This window comes from Bubalus kerabau, chromosome 19 (genome assembly GCF_029407905.1).
Source record: "Bubalus kerabau isolate K-KA32 ecotype Philippines breed swamp buffalo chromosome 19, PCC_UOA_SB_1v2, whole genome shotgun sequence".
NCBI lineage: Eukaryota > Metazoa > Chordata > Mammalia > Artiodactyla > Bovidae > Bubalus > Bubalus kerabau.
This window is the reverse complement of record NC_073642.1, coordinates 17157655-17179407: the sequence shown is the minus strand read 5'-3', so window position 1 is coordinate 17179407 and position 21753 is coordinate 17157655. Positions and strand designations below refer to the sequence as shown.

The 21753-nt window shown below is 43.3% G+C and overlaps 1 protein-coding gene across 5 annotated transcripts in view; it reads right to left on the bottom strand.

Annotated features, from left to right (window-relative positions):
- The window catches only part of AKAP13 (A-kinase anchoring protein 13), a 322447-nt gene that overhangs the window by 88819 nt on the left and 211875 nt on the right, over window positions 1–21753 (bottom strand). For all 5 annotated transcript variants that reach the window (XM_055556686.1, XM_055556687.1, XM_055556685.1 and 2 more), the window contains 2 exons: window positions 6862–6937; window positions 1044–1180 (listed from right to left, as the gene is read on the bottom strand). In XM_055556686.1, coding sequence (XP_055412661.1) covers window positions 1044–1180; window positions 6862–6937 — 213 coding nt within the window. The remainder of the gene's footprint in view (window positions 1–1043; window positions 1181–6861; window positions 6938–21753) is intronic.

Genomic DNA, 21753 nt, shown 5'->3' with positions numbered 1-21753 from the left:
GTTAAAAAAACCGAGATCATATTGATGTTCTTCTCTGTAAATAACTTCAGAGAAGGATAGCTCTGCCAAGTTAGTGGACTTTTCTACTTTACTTTTCCCCCTTCTACAAGGAATGATGACAGGAATGCTGAAGTCCCTGAGTGTTTCCAATGCCCCCTGTGGAAAGAGGCCAAGGGTAAGGGGAGGCCCAGAGGACACATGAGAGCCACTGAGCAGAAGGCAGGGAAAGCGCAGGTACAGTCAGAGAGGCTCAAATGCATTCTGGACGCGAGTTCCAGAAGGCCTCTGGTGTAGCTTTAGACCCAGCACCACCAGCCTGCCTTGGGGACCTGATGAGCCACTGACCCAACCTCCTGCCGCTTCTCTCACCCTCACAAGGGCGTCGGCACGGCTGCTGTGTGTCTGCCCCTCCCCAGCTCTCTGTTAAGACAACCCCCTGCAGCAGGTTAACAATACTGTGCGCTGACCTGGCTACAGGAAAAGCCTCTATTCTTAGGAGACAAAACGGACTTTGCTGCAACTAGACACAAACCTAAGTTAAGACAGCATGCCTTGGAGCCTCAAATACTATGAAAACGTGAAGTGACTCATGTGGATGGGTTTGGCTTTCCACCAGGGAGAAAGCTGGATTCCCAAGCAGAGGTCTAGAAAGTTCCAATTAAGCAGGCAATAAGGAGGGCTGACCTCACCAAGCTCAACTGTGAGCTTCAGGCCTAAACACATTAACCAGCCAGGACTCTGTGGTGAGCTTATACACATGACGTCTTACAGTCTGTCCTGTGGTCCTTCCTGCTCCCTGAGAAGTAGTCACTGTCATCTGACTTCTAATTCACTTGAAAGGAACATCCACTTCTTTAGGGCTCAATGTAAGCTTCACAACCTGCATGGAACCAGCCATGACTCTATAGAAAAGAAAGTAGTCAAGGCTTTTTTCCAAGGCCCGGCCACCTGGAGCTTCATTCTCCAAAAGGGAGCCTTTACAAGTCACTGAGATCAAGTAAGAGTGACGGCTAGCCAGAGTCGCACACTGAGGCCAACGGTACCTTGGAGAAGACAATGCTGTCCACGTCTTCACAGGGCGAGTGAAAAAGGTCAGAATCGCTCCCAGATTCTCTTTTAAGGACACCTGGTTTTGAGGCACACTCTTGGCCCAGTCCAACATCCAGGAAGCTGTCACATTCTGAAAAAGAAAGTTCATTCAACCACTGCTTTAAAAAAAAGTATCAGTTTCTTTTCATTCCATCCATCAGCATTTTAAATCGATCAACTACCCAATCTCCTTCCCTTCCTATATTTTTTCTTTTTAAAAATATTAATTTATTTAATTGGAGGCTAATTACTTTACAATATTGTAGTGGTTCTGCCATACATTCACATGAATCAGCCATGGGTTTACAGGTGTTCCCCATCCTGAACGCCTCTCCCACCTCCCTCCCCATACCGTCTCTCAGGGTCAGCCCAGTGCACCAGCCCCAAGCACCCTGTCTCATGCATCGAACCTGGACTGGCGATCTATTTCACATATCATAATATACATGTTTCAATTAAGAATCTGTAAAGGACACAAATTTAGTTGCTTTCAATTCTCTGTTGATAACCTGAGTCTGTCATATAAATCATGGGCACAAAAAAGAAAAAACAACAACAACAGTGATTTAGAACTGTAATAACACCTATGTATTTAAACATACATCTTTTCCTTTTGGTAGTTAGAGAATTTATTTCTTTTGCTACCAAAATCTGAAGTTCTTCGTTAGGAAACTATGTGATAGGGTTTGCGGACAATTTCTGTTTTGAGACTTAAGTTCTTTCTGGAAACTTGTTACTTTATCAAAATACTAAGATGAAAGACAAAGAGGAAGCATAACTAATAAGCATACCAGTGTATTAAACTTACATATTTTATTATGCAATAACTGAAATATAACTATTTAACTTGTCCTAGATAGATCTGGTATTGGATGAATAATGTGATGAAGAAAAATACATAATCTAGAATCTGTTTTCAGTTCAACAACTAGGATATGAACTCTGGGGAAGCAGAGAGAGGGGGACCTTGACAGAAATATTGTACTGGTACCTCAAAGAATTCCAAAGGCTTAGTATACCTAAATTAGCTCAGTATTTAACTCATTCTCTCCCTTAACTTTGTATCCAAAAGGGACATGTGACCTGGTAACAACAGAAATTAAAACACTGGTACATAGTGATACCAAGAAAGATATCAACCTCCTTCAGGAAGTTTCGAAAGATGAAGTGATTCCATTCTAGTTGGCATGATGCGTGACTTGGAAAACATACGGAAGTTTATCAAATCTTCAGGTGCTACTAAGTGATGAGGGACACAGCAGACAACCTGGCTGCATGCAGTTCAAGAGAACTCTACCTGGAGGTTTTGCTTGAAAGGAAATTCAAGAGGAGTTGACAGCACAAGGTGACGGCAAAACGAAAGACACGAACAGCTTCAGGCCCTATTCACAGACAAAGCACAGGCATAACAGACAGTACCCAAGTCCAGCATGGGGACGGTCCGGCCACGGCCAGCGGGGGCCACCAGCGCTGCACCTCCACGGCGGGGTCTGTTCCTAAACAAACCCAACTGAAACACTGGTAAACGTGGCAATGAGGTCACCAGAGTGGAAATGCCCGAGATACATTCAGGCTGCAGAGGAGCTTGAAGAAAATGTGTCTGAGGACGGCTGAAGGCTCGCCCAGTGAAACCAGAGCTTCACTGTAACTGGGCTTCCGGGCCACAGACTGACAAGACATCTGAAGTCATCAGGGTCATTCACGAGAAGGGCTGGAGCAAAGAATGCGTGCCTGTGGCAAGAGGTCTCGAAAAAACTGTCTACACAGAAGAGGGAGTGGAGGCTGAACGAGATGTGCCAGTGTCTCTTTTAATTCTTAGAGTCTATGCTTAGTGTGCTTCGTTAGTGGCGCAGCGGTAAAGAATTTGCCTGCCAATGCAGGAGATGTAAGAGATGCAGGTTCAATCCCTGGGTTGGGAAGATCCCGTGGAGAAGGGAATGGCAACCCACTCCAGTATTCTTGCCTGGAGAATTCCCTGGACAGAAGAACCTGTTGGGCTACAGCCCATGAAGTTGCAAAGAGTTGGATACAACTGAGCACGCATGCACATCACACATATGCTTAGACGGTAACTGTGTGTACATGTCAGTGCTCAGAGATGAGAACAGACAGGTTCTCTTATCTAAATTAACTAATAAGTGATCATGAATTAAGTGATTATTATTAGCCCTGGATTCATGCTGATGTTTGACAGAAAACAACAAAATTCTGTAAAGCAATTATCTTTCAATTAAAAAATAAATTTATTAAAAAATTATCAGCCCTGGATTAACCAGGAATCTAAGACAAGGTCAAAAAGGCACTGCATTGATACAGGTCATGAATTACTTGTCAACAAAATTACCTTTTCTGTTAGTGAAGCATCTGACTGGGGACTGGGGATTATCCAAATAAAGAGCTGTCTCATGTTTGTGTGTGGGAGGGTAGGGGGCAGTTTATAATCTTGGGGTAGAAATGAATATATTAAGAGGCAATTTCAACACAGAAGTATTAATACATAAATCATCCCACAGGAATTGAGGCAGGGCTTACAGATTAATCTGGAAATGTTTCTGTTTAAAGTAGAAAAGTAGTCCATTTCAATCTTGGTCCAAACTGTTTCTGTGTGTGTTAGTTCAATGGGACTAGCCCTGCTTTTAAAAGCCTGGAAATCACAGGTATTCTAGAATTTGGGGCGTTTTTCCCCCCCTTCACAGTCAGAGTATGTACTAACTTAGGTGGAGTCGGTGGCTGTGATTTTTCTACTTGCTCCCCCACCCCCCACCATCCCGGCTTTCCCCACCTGGAAAAATCAAAAACTCCACTCTGTGGTTGAGGGGAAAGCAGCGGGGGAGGGGCTGCCGAGAAGCAGAAAGGGCTGCCACAGCAGCTACGCCGAGCTGCTCGCTGTCCAGCTGGCAGTCAAACAGACCACGTCCAAATTCCAGACTGGAAAACACAGCGGCTCAAGACATTCTAACGGAAAAGTCACAGGGAAGATCCAAACTCAGTCCCGGGAGGAACACCTCACCCAGGGAACGAACCCGAGTCTTGGATGGGATACAACGCTGACTGTCGAGCTGGGGCGGAGGGAAGAGGATGAAAACAAGGAAAAAGGGAGAGAAGAGGACCTGAAAGCGTTATGAAACCCCCACAGATGGAAGTGCGGGGACCCTCATCTCACATATGCTGGCAGGTTTTCAAAACGAATGGAATCTTTCTTCCTAATCCATAAGGTGGAGCATAAGGAAGGTATAAACAGGAACAACCATCATGGGGTTTAGACAGAGTGAGGTGGGTGCGGCTTAAATCCGGATCTGACTACTAAAAGACCCCCAGGCAAGAGTCATTCTAAGACTCAGTCTCCTTACCAATGAAACAGGATAGTGTGTCCCTCCCTAAAATAGTTGTCGTGATGGTGAGAAAGAATTTACACACTTCGTAACGGACATCTGCGCCTCGGCACACAGCAGGCACAGTATGATACACACATCTAATGGGGCTGACGCTTCATTAACCTGTAACTTGTGATCTGACAAATGTCCAGTGAGGACACGACGCTTTGCGGTGGGTCAGTCCTATTCTATGACCTGTTTATAAGTCTGTCTCTTACTTTTGTGCCCTGAGCAACCACCTTTTTAAAAGCAAGCAAAATGTAATGTGCGCTTTCAAAGTGCTTATCAGTCCCTCGGGCTTAAATTTTACATATGCAAACAAATTATAGTTGGGGAAGGAAAACTTAGCAGCAGCCCGCTCACTGGGCTTTGCGGAACCATGTTAACCGTAATCCATATGCACTTATTTCAACTTAAATAAGCGTGCATTTATCCTGGACTGAAGATTACACAAGTGAAAGAAAGTGAAAGTGTTAGTTGCTCAGCCATGTTCCACTCTTTGAAACCCCATGGACTCTAGCCCATCAGGCTCCTCCGTGCATGGGATTCTCCAGGCAAGAATACTGGAGTGGGTTGCCATTTCCTCCTCCAGGGGATCTTCTTGACCCAGGGATCAAACATGGCTGTCCCACACTGTGGGCAGATTCTTTACCATCTGAGCCTCTAGGGAAGCCTCAAGAGTACACAAAGTGACATTAAATAAAGGTTATTATCTTATTTAGTCTAACACTATTGTTCTCTTGAGCTGCGTTTAAAAGCAAAAGAAAGAAACCTGCATGATTGAACATATCTAGAATTCACAAGAAACTATGCCTACAATCATAATCTCAGGCCTCAAGTTCAGGAGCATAATTCAGGATTTTGTTAAACTGAGGTTTAAAAAGATTCGAAAGAATCAAAGTCTTTCAGGGGGCTGGGGTATGGAGAGAGTCAACAATATTTAAGATTATGCCCTGGGGAAAATGCTCAGGGGTTCAAATTCACCTCTTGAAAGGAGTAAAAATAAACTGTGGCATGTGGAGAACCTTTCTGTGAATACTCTAACTGTGAGGCAACCTCTACAGGGCAGACAACGTCACGGCTTGAGTGGCTGAGAGCAATTACACTTCTAGAAAAAGCCCCTAACAGCTAAGGAACTAAAACAGAGTGAGTAGTATACTTTCAAGTAGAAGATTCTAGGGGATTAGATGGGGAATGGGTCAGCTACATCTGTGAACAAGGTCAATCTTACAATATTTGGAGACCCTAAACACAACAACAGCATAATAATATTCTTTAACTTCTGTATGAAAGAAAAATAGAAAAAAAAAAAATAACTCTTCTCATATTTGTTTCCAACACTTTCTTTGGAGCAAAGTCAGAGGGTTGAGAATCAGCAGGAAACTTCTCTTTAGGAAGAGGATTTGAACCATCTTGTTCTTAAATTTCTTCCTACTGCCATATATCCACAGCTAAACTGTTTCTAAAAAGACCAGCAAATGAGAACTCAGTAATTTTTAAAGCAAGTCAGGAAAAATTGAAAAGGTTAACAGAGGTTTTGTTGGGTAAAGCAGACTCAAGAGCCCAAAATGCAAATTACCAGCTGCAAGAACAGCCATAGGGTACTTGAGTGACTCACCAGCCATTTGGACCCTTCCCTTAAGGAAAGCCAGTAGGCTTCAGGGATGAAGATAACGGAGCACAGACACAGGAACAAACCCTGCGTCACAGTGAATTAGAGGCTCAACCTGGGTAAGAAGTCAGGACTCCTAACAACCACAAAACATGTACCGTGTCATTAACCACCAAGGTCCTAAGGGCCTTTTACCCTCATCTAATGTCACTAATACCTCGTGGGTGCTTAAGGAAAGCCTCAACTGCTGACAGTATCTCCAAAGATTATGATTCTCAACCTAGGCTACACAGCAGAGGAACCAAAGGCTCTTTTAGAGAGATCTGATGCTCAGACCACACCTCAGCCCAATTAAATTGGAATCGCTAGGGGGTAGGACCCAGACATCAGTGTATTTTTAAACCTCCCCAGGTACTTTCAATGTGCAGCCAAAATCAAGAGACCTGGGATTAGTCCTTAATAACATATATTTATAGTTTTATCATATTAAGAAACCATTATCACATGTACATATGCCTTCACAGATGAATTAATCAACTATAAAGTCACCTGTGGAAACTTAACTACTAAAATGAAATTTAGGTAATTACATGTTCATTTTCAGCTGTGAGATAGATAAAAGGCCTAGAAACCCAAATCACGTAACACTCTTCTCACTTATCCCACTGATGCTCATGAAGGACAGATCGCCAACATTCTGCATGAGAGTGGGATGGTGGCTCTGGAAGAGGGACATTTTGGATGTAGTTATTCAAGCAAACCGGAAGATGGAGAATCCCCGCTTACCTGGGCTCTGCGTGGGAGCCAGAAGAGATGCTGCATCAGGGCACGGCTCAATGGTACACCAGCTTTCTCGGTTTATCTGAAGGGAAAGAAAGAGAGACTGAGTAAAAGTCAGGCATAAAAAACCAAAACAGAAAAAGACATGCAAAGAGGAGATCATGGTGCGGCCAAGGGTGAAATAAAGAAAAAAGAAGTTAACAGGTAAAATGGATCAAATGTTGAAATATGTATCTCACATCCAAGTCAGAAAAAAAATGCAAAAATAATTCCTGTTTATTCAAGGATTACTATATGTTGGATATCAGGTTAAGAATTCTACATACATTATTTCCTTTCATCCTAAGAATTCTACATATATCATTTTATTTAATCCCCACACTAGTTCGAAGAAGTTTGTATTATTTCTCTTGCCAAAGAATAACTAGGCTTGAAGGACCTACATTTGTCAATTTCTGATCTTTGGTGAGAAGATGCTAAAGTATATGGGTGAGAAAGAACAACAGGTTTCCTAAACATACTAAGCGAGATAAGGTAGAAAGCTATGGGGCATGCTGTCCAATTACAACTGCCTGACAAAGAGCAAATGCAAGAAATTAAACTGCTTGCAAATAAACCATGCAAACCTAGAGCCACAGGAAACAAAAACACCAAATCACTGACTCGTTTCAGCTCTTTTCCCAGTAGAAACGAATGGAGGCTGGGACCAGGGGCCATCATCACTGTTTCAGCTCCTGGTGTGTTACAGAATGATGCCAAGAATTTGAAAGTGATCTTTGAATGGAAAAGAATATTCAGCAGGTTCCCTAGGATTATGCAAAGTATCCCCTTTCAAAATGCAATTTGAGTGTGTATAAGGAAGAAACCTCAAATTCAGTAACCTTAACAAACCCAATCCCCATCTTTCAAAGAATGGAAACAGCAAATTTTCCTTCAAAAACAAAACAGAACCTTTCATTTAGAGAAGGATTTTCTGACTGAACTGCACTTCACTTGAAATGAGCCAAATTTCACTTCCAGTGAATTAAGTTTCTCTGTCAACAGGAAAAGCAAGGGTCCATAATTACTGTACTTTTGCTCCATGAACACAGCAACAAATTTTAAATAGATAACAGAAATTTTAAAAGCAGACCCTTTAACAACAGTGAAGAACACTGAGCAGCTCTCAATTATGACGACATTGCTCTCTCCCAGTCCATAATCTTCAACACCTCTCCGGTCAACATTTTAGGAAACTCTGTTAAAACTCTTGACGTGAGAATGTTTTCATCACCTTTTCAGACATTACTCTATGGCCAATGAGTAAACAGAATTTTCTTCATTGTCAATACTTGAGGGACGAACTGACTTCACTTTTCATGTCATTTTAGGCATTTGTGTGTTACAGAAAATGAGTTACACATTTTGCAAAATAACATATAAATATATAAATAATACAAAAAATAATGTATTACTTAACAAAAAAGTTAGCAGAGTACCATTTAGTATACAATAAATATTGAAAGAAAGTTAAAATTAAATCAAAGCCCTTTAATGGAATACACTGATTTCTGAATAATAGTGACGAGAACATACTAGTGACGGGAGGCAACTCCTCAAGGATCTCCCTGTGAGTGTCTCGTGAGCAAAGGACGCTTTCTGCGCTTTCATTCATATCACACAGCCTCGGGAGACAGAGATACTGTTTCTTTCTGTGTGATGACAGAGGTGTGAAGTCAGAACAAAAGTGAGACAGGCTTACTGCACACAGCAAAAATGCAGGGGTCCCACGGCTGGGGTTCCTCAGCTGTAACACAGCATCTCCCCGGGCCCCCTGTGTTGCCCCCATGGGAGCAGGGCAGCAAGCAGCACCAACAAGAAGCTGATGCTCAGGGTGCTTTTTGACTTCAGACAGCAGCCATGAAACTGTCAGGCTGACTTGGTAGCTTGCAAGCAGGGTGAAATCTCAGACCCCATCAGTTTTGACAATTCAGTTCAGTTCAGTTGACAATTAGTATATATTAAATAGTATTGATATACTTAAAGGTAGCAGCGGCCAAAAATCTCCTGATGACACCTATGTGGCGAAAAGCTTTAATCTGACTCAATGTTTCACCGAGTGGTTGTGCCTGAGTGATCATAAAGAGACAACTAATATCCACTCTAACTTTTCTATAGGTTCCTGAATCTTCTTTAATGACTACTAACTGGCTATACCCCAATACAAAGTGTCTTTGGTGTTAAAAAAAAAAAAATGAAAACTTAAAGAAAGAAACCAACACTGGAACATTATTGTTAATTAACTCCAGACTTTGGATTTCATTCCTTTTTCCACTAATGTTCTTTAATGTTCCAGGATCCAATCCAGGATCAGCTAGTTCAGTTCAGTCACTCAGTTGTGTCCTATTCTTTGCGACCCCGTGAACTGCAGCACACCAGGCCTCCCTGTCCATTACCAACTCCTGGAGCTTACTAAAACTCATGTCCATTGAGTCGGTGATGCCATCCAACCATCTCATTCTCTGTCGTCCCCTTCTCCTACCGCTTTCAATCTTTCCCAGCGTTGAGGTCTTTTTCAATGAGTCAGTTCTTCGCATCAGATGGCCAAAGAACTGGAGTTCCAGTTTCAGCATCAGTCCTTCCAATGAATAGTCAGGGCTGATTTCCTCTAGGATTGACTGGTTGGATCTCCTTGCAGTCCAAGGGACTCTCAAGAGTCTTCTCCAACACCACAGTTCAAAAGCATCAATTCTTTGGTGCTCAGCTTTCTTTATAGTCCAACTCTCAAATCCAACATGACTACTGGAAAAAACCATAGCCTTGTCTAGATGGTCCTTTGTTGGCAAAGTAATGTCTCTGCTTTTTAATATGCTGTCTAGGTTTGTCATAGCTTTTCTTCCAAGGAGGAAGCGTCTTAATTTTAGGGCTGCAGTCACCATCTGCAGTGATTTTGGAGCCCCCAAAATAAAGTGTCTCACTGTTTCAATTGTTTCCCCATCTATTTCCATGAAGTGATGGGACCAGATGCCATGATCTTCATTTTATGATTAAGTTTTAAGCCAACTTTTCACTCTCTTTCATTAAGAGGCTGTTCAGTTCTTCACATTCTGCCATAAGGGTGGTGTCATCTGCATATCTGAGGTTATTGATACTTCTCCTGGCAATCTTGATTCCAGCTTGTGCTTCATCCAGCCCGGCATTTTGCATGATGTACTCTGCATTAAGTTAAATAAGCAGGGTGACAATATACAGCCTTGATATACTCCTTTCCCTATTTGGAACCAGTCTGTTGTTCCATGTCCAGTTCTAACTGCTGCTTCTTGACCTGCATACGGATTTCTCAGGAGGCAGGTCAGGTGGTCTGGTATTCCCATCTCTTGAAGAATTTTCCATAGTTTGTTGTGATCCACACAGTCAAAGGCTTTGGCATGGTCAGTAAAGCAGAAGTAGATGTTTTTCTGGAACTCTCTTGCTTCTTTGATGATCCAACGGATGCTGGCAATCCAGCATACCACATTACATTTTGTGTGTGTATATGTGCAATTTTGCATTTTAAGACCTTTATTGAAATATATGACAAAGGTTTGTATAGTCAAAGCTATGGTTTTTCCAGTAGTTATTTACAGATGTGAGAGTTGGGCCATAAAGAAGGCTGAGCATGAAAGACTTGATGCTTTCCAGTTGTGGTGCTGAAGAAGACGCGAAAGTCCCTTGGACTGCAAGGAGATCAAACCAGTCAATGCTAAAAGAAATAAACCCTGAATATTCAGAAAGACAGGTGCTGAAGCTCTAGTACTTTGGCCACCTGATGCAAAGAGTCGACTCACTGGAAAAGACCCTGATGCTGGGAAAGATTGAAGGCAGGAGAAGGGGGTGACAGAGGATGAGATTGTTGGATAGCATCACTGATTCAATGGACAAGAGTTTTAGCAAACTCTGGAAGATACTGAAGGACAGGGAAGTCTGATGTGCTGTTGTCCATGGGGTTGCAGAGAGTCAGACACGACTTAGCGACTGAACAACAAGTTGAAACCTAATTCATATTCTCTAAAACTCACCTATTTAACTATTAAATAGTCTATTCAGTGGTCTAGCATCTTAACACAGCTGTGAAACCATGGCCACTATCTAATTTTAGAACATTTTCATGGCACAAGAAAGAAATCTTGCATCCATTAGTAGTCACACCCTACCCCAAACCCCTCCCCTCCTGGTTCCAGGCAACCATTAATGTAAGTTCTGTCTCTATGTATTTGCCTGCTCTGGACGTTCTGTATAAATGGACGCATACATTCTGACGTCTCTGGTTGCTGGCTTCTTGCACTTAACTTTCATGGTTCATCTGTGTTTCAGCATTTTATGAGTACTGTACCCTGCTGCCTAATAATCCATAACACTGTATGGACATGCCCACACTCTGTTTATTTATTCTTCAGCTGATAGACATGTGGGCTGCTTTTGCTTTTCTGGCTGTTATGAATAATCCTGTCATGAATATCCATATACGAGCACTGGACATGTTTCACTTCTTTTGAGTATACACCCAAGGGTGGGACAGCTATGTCAAGCAATGATACCTTTACGTTTAATAAAGTCTGAGGGCTTGCCAGACTTTTCCAGAGTGGCTGTGCCATTTGACGTTCCTACCACCAATGTCCGAGTGTTCTACTTTCTCCACACCCTTGCCAACACCTGCTACTGCTCTTAGCTGTTTAGATGTAGCCAACTTGGCAGGTGTGAATGGTATCGCACGTGAGTGTATGAGATACACTTTCAGCTTTTCCTTTTTTTAAATATCTATTTTATCAAAGTACAGTGGACTTGCAGTGTTTCAGGTGCACAGTTATACACATGCACGTGTATTATTTTTGAAATTATTTCCCATTATAGGTTATTACAAGACACTGACTGTAGTTCCCTGTGCCATACAGTAAACCTCTGTTGCTGGTTGCATTTTTTTAAAATTAGAAATCTAGCATTCTATTCGTACTAAGTAGACTCAAAATGTCATAAATTTTTTTAGTAGGCAAAAAGTCATAAGTTTTCTAAAAATATATATATTATACATATTATGTATGTATATGTATACAAAAGCTTTTCTACTAAGCTTGATAGAGGCTTGAGAAAAAAAATTAAAAAAAAAAAAAAAGAGATGGAGAAACTGGAAATGAAATCAGAGCACTGAACAGGAAATAGAAAAAGTGAAACAAACTATATAAAAGTAAATCAAAGATGATCATGTGGTTCAGCTGGTTTTAAACATGACTGCTCATTGGAAACATACTTCCAACTTTTCTTTTAAAATGGAAACTATTTTTTAATCTATTGATTACTTTCTAGGAAAAGGTAGACTCTGCAAAGACATAATGCTGAACACCCTCAGATTTGTTTCTTTCTTTCATTAAATAAAAATGTACTAAATATCCTCAATGTATCAAAACATTTGTGTCAAGCCTTAAAAGCAGTAGTAGTAAAGGAACTGAGTCCTCTAAGAACTCAGTGGGTGTGAGAGAGATGTGGAAAAATTAAGTAAATAACTCTTCCACAGCATTCTGCACACATAAGCCACTGAAATGAGTGTGGACAAAGTGTCCTATGATCAGTAGAAATGGGAATCAGACTGAATGAGACACTCTAACGCCAAACTATATCTGAAATTCTTTATACACTTCTGCCCAGGTCACAAATGTAACACACAGAAACACTGGGCCAGATAACAACTCCTCTCTTTCACTTTACACAGGCATTATTGCACAATACATGTGGGGGAGGGGCCAGAGACGGCCAGACCCTGTTTAAGCAGAAGAATTGGAGTTTCACGGAAGTTAAAAGCCGAGGGCTGAAGAGATAAGGTAGGACCACAGTGCCAATTGCTGCTGAGAAGCTGGAACTGATACATTTTTAAAAAGAAGTCACTGAATTGGGCAACCGTGAGGTTTATGGCGACTTTGGAAAGAAGAGTCTGAAACAAGACAGGTGATACCAGAACTAAAACTGTAAAACATCCCATTATATTTCTAAATTGATGGAACTTGCAAGTTTGCAGACTACTGTCGCCTGGATGGGACCCTTTGCCTGTCCCATTGGGAGGCACATCGCCATTTTTGAGACGAGGCCACACGCTGGGTGAGGCTAGATTTGGGGATGGTAGATTTGTGTGCGAACTATACTGTACTGGTAACTGCATCTGCTCAAAAGACCGTAAGCTCCTTGAGAAGTGAATCCTACCTTTAAAAATTCCGCAGATCTCCCCACGAGTAGATAGCAGATGCTTAATGAATAATCTTTGAGTTTATTATCCTCAATGATTTTTATATATATAGAACTAAAGGGAGAACCTTTGAGATGATCACCCCGCCTCCCTTTATCAGATCCATTAGAAAGGGGGGCGGGCACAGCGGGTGAAGGGACTTGAAGGAGGTAACAGAGCATTTAGGGGTGGAGTGAGGACTCATTTTTCCTCACTCCCAGTCCAGTGCTCTTTCCCCACACTTACAAGTATCTCTTCTTGTTCTTAACTTTGTCTCAGAATTCAACGACTGTTTAAACAATTTTTAATAGCAATATGAAACTGAAAAAATCTGGCAAAGGAGCATTTAACATCTCTGGAGATTATTGGCTGGAAAAGAGAGTCACTGCTTAAATTAGACAAAAACATTTAGAAAGTAAAGTATCATAATGAGAAAACTCAAATATGAAACTGGGGGTGCCAATTTTCGGAACATCAAAATGCTGTAACTGAAAGAAATGTTTTGTTTGTTTGTCTTGGCTTTGTCTGCTTTCAGGAGCCTGCGTTTTCAGTCACTAACAGTTAATTACCAACGACGTGCTGAGCAGGCTCACCGCCTCCAAGCACTCAAGGAAACCTCAGGAAATCCGACAGCTATGCAGCTCCAGCTAGTTCCTTCTGTGGAATCAGGACTCATTCACAAACACTTCAAACTAAAACCTACACTGAAAATCAGTATGATTTCAGGTAAATCAGAGACTTCCTCACCAGGAAAGAGTGAGTAAATCTAGCCCAAGAAGCCTTCTTCCTATTGCTACCTTGTTGATTAAACCACACAGCTTGCCAGTCAGCTTTTGGGGAGTACCATGCCCACTTTAGGCAAGAAACAGTGTCAAGGACAGCAAGAGAAAGACGAATCGTGATCCTGGTGACAATTTACACAATGGGTCCCACAGTTTAAAAGTACGAGGAATCTTCGTTCATTTAAAATGTTAAGGATGGACTTCCCTGGTGGCTCAGTGACTAAGAATCCGCCTGCCAATGGCAGGAGACACGGGTTTGATCCCTAATCTGGGAAGATCCCACGTGCCGTAGAGCAACTAAGCCCATTTGCCAGAACTACTGAGACTGTGCTCAAGAGCCTGGGAGCTGCCACCACTGAGCCCACGTGCTGCAAGGACCAAAGTCCACGCGCCCTAGAGCCTGTGCTCTGCAACCAGAGAAGCCACCACAGTGAGAAACCCGCACTAGAGAGCAGACCCCCGTGCACCAACAAAGACCCAGCACAGCCAAAAATAAACTATAAAGCATCAAGGGTTGTACCTGCCTCCACATCCCAGGACAATGCATATAACCATATGGGCTCATGGATTATCAGGCCTCCACAGCCATGGACTCCAGACTGGATAGTCCTTCCTGCCATGGAAAAGAGAGGCTGAGCAAGGCTGCCAGGACATTTCAGAGCTGGAGTTCGTGGCCTTTGGTGGCACAGACTCCTTCAAGGATCTGAGGGAAGCCAGGGACCGCTCTTTCCCAGAAACACGCATGTAACACACGTGTGTGTGTCCAGTCAGTGGTTCTGGAGGCGGCTTCACAACTCTTAGAGACTTCTTCTTACAAGTTTTTGAGGAGTACGAAAAGCCCAAGGGTGGCCAGAAGTATGACTGAGGAAAGAATGGGAGACATGGCAGCCGTGAGTCTCCACCAAGGTGAGCCCCTCACCCCAGTTACATAAGCAAGGGAGTGAAAAAATCGGTATTATCCTAGGAAAACTGTAGGAAGTTTTCCTTTCTACAGGCAAGCAAGGAAGGAAAGCATGGAACAACCAGGACATAGCCCAGTAAGAGGAGTCTAGGCAGCTCTGGTCTGGAGGGTGCGTCCCTGGGCTGGGGACGTGTGGCCCCAGCGGGACACGGAGGAAGCAGCAGGCCAGTGAGCCGGTACAAAGGGCAGAATCCACAGAAATGAGAGAGAGATAAAGACTCCACGCTTAGAAACAGACAGGAGATCCAGAGCAGACGGTGGTGGTGCCTTCTCTGACTAGGTTGAGTCTGAAGTGTCAAGATGCCTTTCAGATGCTTAAAAGTCATCAATATTGAAAGACTGGCGCTAGTTTCATCTGCTCGAGTAAAAGGTGGTGAGAAAAGTGTGAAATGGAGAGGGAGCTGCATGGACGTGCCAAGAGGGAAGACACGCTGCTGGTGGTGCGCGTGCGGGTGACGCACAGTGGCAGGTGAAGAAACCGGGAGGCTGGCTGCGTGCAGAGAGAAACAGCGCAGCAGCGAGCGCGCAGTCACGGAACAAAATAAATCAAAACCACAGGGAGACATCACTGCATCACACCCACCAGGATGGCTGTATTTAAACCACACACACACACACTGTATTTAAACCACACACACACACACTCCAAAACAAACAAACAAAAAACCTCCAGAAAATAACCCGTGTTGGTGAGAATGCAGAGAACTGAAACCTGTGTGCACGTAAATTCTTGGGAATGTAAAAACGTGGAAAAAAGTACAGGGGTTCCTCCAAAACTTAAACAGAATCACCATACGACCCAGACCCAGCAGTTCCACTTCTGGGCACACACCCCAAAGAACGGAAAGCAGGTACTCATATCAACATTCACAGCACCTCTATTCACAATAGATAAAAGGGGAAAACAACCCAACTGGCTATCAACAGATGAATGGATTAACAAAAGGTAGTATATACATGCAACGGAGTAGTAGTCAGCCTTAAAATAAGGCGAGAATTCTGATACCTGCTTCCACATGGATAAACCCCAAAGACATCATAATCAGTGAAACAGACCAGTCATGAAAGGACAAATACTGTGCAATGCCACTTACATAAGATACCTAGGGTAGTCAAATTCTAGAGCCAAAAACACAGAACGGTGATTGCCAGGGACTGGGGGCAGGGGAAACGAAGTTACTGTTTATTTATTGGTTTGCAAAGACGAAAAAGTTCTGGACAGTGGTGATACAACAGCTGCACGACAATGTGAACGTCCTTAATGCCACTGAACTGTACACTCAAGTGTGGTCAATGTTATGTATTTCCTTACAACAACAGAGTGGGGGTGCGGCAGTTCCAAGAAGCGAGCATGTTTAGAGAAAAGCGGTCAGGCGGCCCACAGCTGGAGGCAGCGCTGGTAATCTGGGCCAGATGCTACCAATCGTGGTCAGTGCCATCAACCAGAGGACAGAGTCCTCAGACACGAGTGTGGAAACAATGTCAAAAGGGGCATCAGCGTTTTCGACCACATCCTGTACACAGTGGCAGCAGCCCCAAGCAGATCACGCTCACGTGTGACAAGGACTGCGCTGAGTATACACAAGCAAGCCGTGTAAGAGGCAGAAACTGTATTACAAAACCTCTCTCCCTCCTCCCGCCTGGTTTCAGAAACACCGGTGTGACCGATACATTTGCCCTCGTCTCGGGTCTGTTTTTCAACAGCTCCACTGCTTCTCACTCATACAATGAGATAACTTAAAGGCCACACACCCCGCGTGGCTTACTGGGACGTTTTCAGAGCGCTTGCTACAGACCAGAGGAAATGCCAGGCCTTGATCACACTTATGGTAACACATCTCTTCTCACAGTAGTCTCTTTTCCAAAAGGTGACCTCTAAGACCCAGGTTTCTACATTACTGGGTGACAGACTGTTCTCTGTACCACTGACACTCTTTTTAGCCATCTTGAGACTAGGCTTAGCAGGAAATTCTGATTGCCAGCAGAATTAGGAGATGGACTAGAAACAACAGTGTTGAGACTGCTAATAATTTGAGATTAAGAAGAAAACAAAGGTAATAATAATAATAAGGCCCTTTATCCAGGTGTTGCTCTATGGAATCTTTGAACTAATACCAAAATACAAGATTGGCAACTGATTAAATGGGTAGGAGGAGTAGATCAAAATGATTCTGAAATTTTGTTTAGCAAGCAGTTGGAAATGAGGAAAACAGAGACTGTGCCATTAAATATCCACATCTTTTGGAGGAATAAGCCACCCAAAACCACTTTCTGGCTCTGACTCCATTTGCGATTCTTTAGCTAAAAAACAAACTCTGTCCACATTGTATCTCCACGACAATCAGACTGTGGATATTACAGGTACCGAGCATCCAAAGTTCTGGTGAGTTACAGTGCATATGGAACATGGGATGGGAGAAGTTAACGCAAAAAAAAAAATGTTGACCATCCTGGTCGTTTTTCATGCCTGTCATGAAGCCTCGGTTCCCTTGGAATGATCTAAACCACACCTAAACTGTGTTCCCATCAGTCAGAAAATAGAGCCGTGCATATTTTCAGTGGAGAGGGAACTGCCTTGTTTTTGGCAGTGTTTCTGCTACTGTTTATATTTGAACATCCTAATAACACAGCTCATGGTTACACCCAGCCTTCCCAGCCACTGCCTGTATTTACTTCCTTTGCAAATGTCTCAGGAGATGTAGCTGGAGTTACAAGGCTGAACAAAAGGAAGCAGAAACCCCACCATCCGGACAGGGGAGCCAACACTTGAGTCAAAAGTCTTTTCAGGGAATCAGACTGTAACTGAGCAGACAGGCAGAGCTGCCTTCAGTCGTCTTTTGCCTCCTAATGTCCTTTGTTTGAAGTGCATTGGAAGTGTCTTTGAGCAAGTAGACTTGTTAAAGGACGTGTATTTCCTGGAAGATGACGCTGGGCTTACAGACAAACTACTCCTGCGCTGATGAGGCCAGGTGGCCTGCCTGAACATCACGGATGGGAGGGGGTCGTCGTCCTCCGTACAAATTGTCACTCAGTGTCCACAAAACATGGCTGCAAACCTTTTCACCATTCATCTGCTACTCTGACTTACTAGTTACAAAGTATGCTGTCAGTAAATCATCAGTAACAGGAAGAATCATGTTGTTACTAGTAGGCAATATTTTTGCAAGTACCCAAAGTAATAAAACTAATGAAACGGAAATGGTCCCTGGGTTAAAGTCAGTAGCTGATCTAGGATTCTGACTTCTTTGTCTTTGGCATGCTACTTTTGCAGCAAGTTCCTGACACTTGGTGTGATGTCCTCTTGTGTTAAGAACAGTCTCTTAATGTGATCATGAGTTAGCTACTGAACTGTGTTAAGACAAAGGCTCCTCTCACCAACTTGTGTAGGCTTTTGAGGGACTTCCCCAGTGGTCCAGTGGTTGAGAGTCCACCTTCCAATGGAAGGGACTCGGGTTTGATCCCTCGTCAGGGAACTAAGATTCCCACAGGCTGAGGGGCAACTATGGCACCACAACCACTGAGCCGACCTGCTGCAAATGACAGAGCCCACGCGCCACAGCTAGAGAATCCCGCACAAGCAAATGAAGAGCTCTCTTCCTGCAATGAAGGCCCTGTGTGACCCCCAAACAAAAACACACAGAACTAGGCTTTTGAAAGGTGCTGAGGAAAATGGCCCTGTTGATACCAAAGGGTGTCTGCCAATGATTCAGATTCTCCCATATCCCATTCTGCACATGATTCATAGTTACTAACCATTTACCTACCATAAGCAGCCAGAAGTCACACAGGCACGGGGGGATACTGTGAGGAGTGACAGATATGTATGTGTGTACTGGGACAGCAGAGCCAAGAACACTATTAACCTACTTTGCTGCTAAGTCGCTTCAGTCGTGTCTGACTCTGTGCGACCTCATAGACAGCAGCCCACCAGGCTCCCCCGTCCCTGGAATTCTCCAGGCAAGAATACTGGAGTGGGTTGCCATTTCTTCCTCCAACGCATGAAAGCGAAGTCGCTCAGTCGTGTCCGACTCTTAGCGGCCCCATGGACTGCAGCCTACCAGGGTCCTCCGTCCATGGGATTTTCCAGGCAAGAGTACTGAAGTGGGGTGCCATTGCCTTCTCCGATTAACCTACTTTACTATTAGAAAAAAAAAATTCAAGGAGGAGGTAAGATTTCAGCATCTATTGGGTTTGATGATGGGAAGCAATGGCTGATGTGAGGATAAAGACCAGTGTACCCAGCCTTGGGAAAAATCCCAAGGGAAGGCTTTGATGCAGAAGAGCTTCCATGAAAGTCACTGAACAGAACTGACGAAGGGAACGAGTCAGAATGCAGAGTAAGTCTCAGAAAGAAGGGGCACATAACAGACGATAGGATTTTCAAGTTAATTCACAGTGAATTATTCGGATGCCAGTGGGAAGGAATGGAGCTGTAAACGTTATACCAGAAGGACAGGGTCATGGTCCAGACTTTGTGATGACTGTCCCAACTCATCTCTCTGTTCTTTACCCCAACCATCCCAGTGCATTAAGCACAGTTCACATACCATGACATGTTATGAACCCATACTTACAAATCTTAACAGATGAACTCATTCAACTAACAAAACTTATTGAGCATTTAACACAAATTAGGGACACTGTTTTGAGTGCTTAGACATAATGAATAGATTAAAACAATTACAAACTCCTCGGTATATTAAAAAAAAACAAAAACAAAAAAAAAACAATCTTCCACTGAAAAGGGGAGTGAGAACATAGCACATGGTCACTTGGGAACTTAAGTAGCTCACACATCCAATATAATACACCTTTAAAAACACTGATTTAAAAAAACAAATTCAAAATGGAAAGAAGTAAGGAGGCCACTGCTGAATGAATTTAAAAAAAAAAAAAGTTGTGGGGGAAAGGCTGCTAACAATGGTGGATTCATATCTGAATTCAAAGTGCTGTAGAAAGAATCCCCACACTGGGAAAGAAGTGAATAACATCAACTTTTCATACTGAAAAAGTAGTAGCAGTTAAAACTTTAAAAGATACATATAGATACAGATACACACATTCATGAAATAAAAGTGTTGGCCAACTCAAAGAAGAAGTCTAGGGGACTAAGAAAGAACATGAGCTTTGAAAAGAATCACGTCTGGGGTTGCATCCTATTACGTAGGATGAGCTGTGAGAAAATTACCGACTATCCGAAAATGTTTTTCCCCATAAGATGAAACAAATACTAGGGATGTAAAGGTTAAGTGCCTGCCCACTGGAGACCACAAAGCCATTCCATCACGCCGGGCCTACCATAATGGCAGCCTGAGTGACTCCCACGTGCCAGAACGATTGCCAGAACGATCTTTTGAAAACATAAGTTGAGAAGTAACATTCCCAAGCAAAGCAAACCCCTCCCGATGGCGGTCAAGGCCTGGCTCTTCCAGGCCCAGCCTGCTCAGCTTTCTCCCATCACCTCGGCCTCCCCCATCCTTCCCCACCCCAGGGCCTCTGCCAATCCTTTCTAGAATGCCTTCCCTAGGTGCAGCGCTGGCATCTTCTAATTCTCTGGACACCAGTTTTTTAAATGCCAGAACCTCAGAATGATCTACCTGAAATGTCTTCCCATCGTGTGTACTTCTTATAGTGCACACTGTTTATATCTATCAAGTCACTTACAGTAATGTGTACTTTTTGTTTCTGTTTGTTTCTGTTGCCTGTCTTTAAGCAATATGGAAACTTTGAAGACCCATGTGCCCCTTGGACCGAGCACCATGCCCGACACTGAACAAATCATTAATACTGTTTTTGTGTAGATCTCTCAGTGACGTGACCTTCTCTGTCTTCAAAGCAAAGAATCAGCACCAAAGCTGCCCATATCATCTCAACCTGGAAATAGCGTATTTTCAGGACTTTTTGTGCTTCCTTATTTGTAATAAATGCCTGCTTTCTGAGAAGTGAAGTTTCTTCTACTGAAATTCTTTGGTTATGTAAAGGTTGTATGGTGCAAAAAAAAAAAAAAAAAAGAAAGAAAAAAGAATACAAATACAGGCACATCCAAAAAAAAAAAGAGAGAGAGAGAGAAAAAAATGACGTCCTTTATGAGCTGTGGCCTTGTGCGGAGAAAAAACCCAAAACATCACATCACTCAAGTCTTTCACGTTCCTCAGCTGGGCTCAGGAGACGCCTCAAACTCTTCCTAGGAAAAGGAGTCTGGGGTGGGAGTTCAGGGACCACTGCTGCCTGACCAATCCTCTCAGAGGAAGTAACGTATATAAAAGCATTCTGTTAAAACTGTAGAACAGCATCTGTGAAGGCAGTAAGCCTGTGCTGAGTTAGCTCCACTACTAAGGGCTCTGACGCCTGGGAGAGTGGGGAGGATTACGTATTTCAGCACGGTTTTAAATGCACCACATTCCTGGGACACTAAGACTGAGATTTTCTATCCTCCCTCCCCTCTTTCCCTTTTTTCCCCAGACAGGGAACATCATAAAGCATGCAAAGCGCTCAGGCATGTCCGACTCTGTGTGACCCATAGACTGTAGCCCGCCAGGCTCCTCTGTCCATGGGATTCTCCAGGCAAGAACACCGGAGTGGGTTACCATTTCCTTCTCCAGGGGATATTCCCGACCCAGGGATTGAACACTCGTCTTTTACATCTCCTACACTGGCAGGCAGGTTCTTTACCACTAGCGCCACCTGGGAAGCCCAATGTCATAAAGAGTCAAGCTCGTAAAGGTCCTAACAACTAGACTCTTCTAAACAAAGGAAGACAGAAACAACAAAAACAAAAACATCACTGTCACTTCATAGCAGAGCTCACATTTCAGAGAAACTAACATGAATAAGATCTTGGATCAAGTTCAAAATGCCAAGTTGCCCACTGCTCTGAGCCTCGGCCTGGCAAGTCAGAGCACCAGATGATGGAGATTATGGCGGAC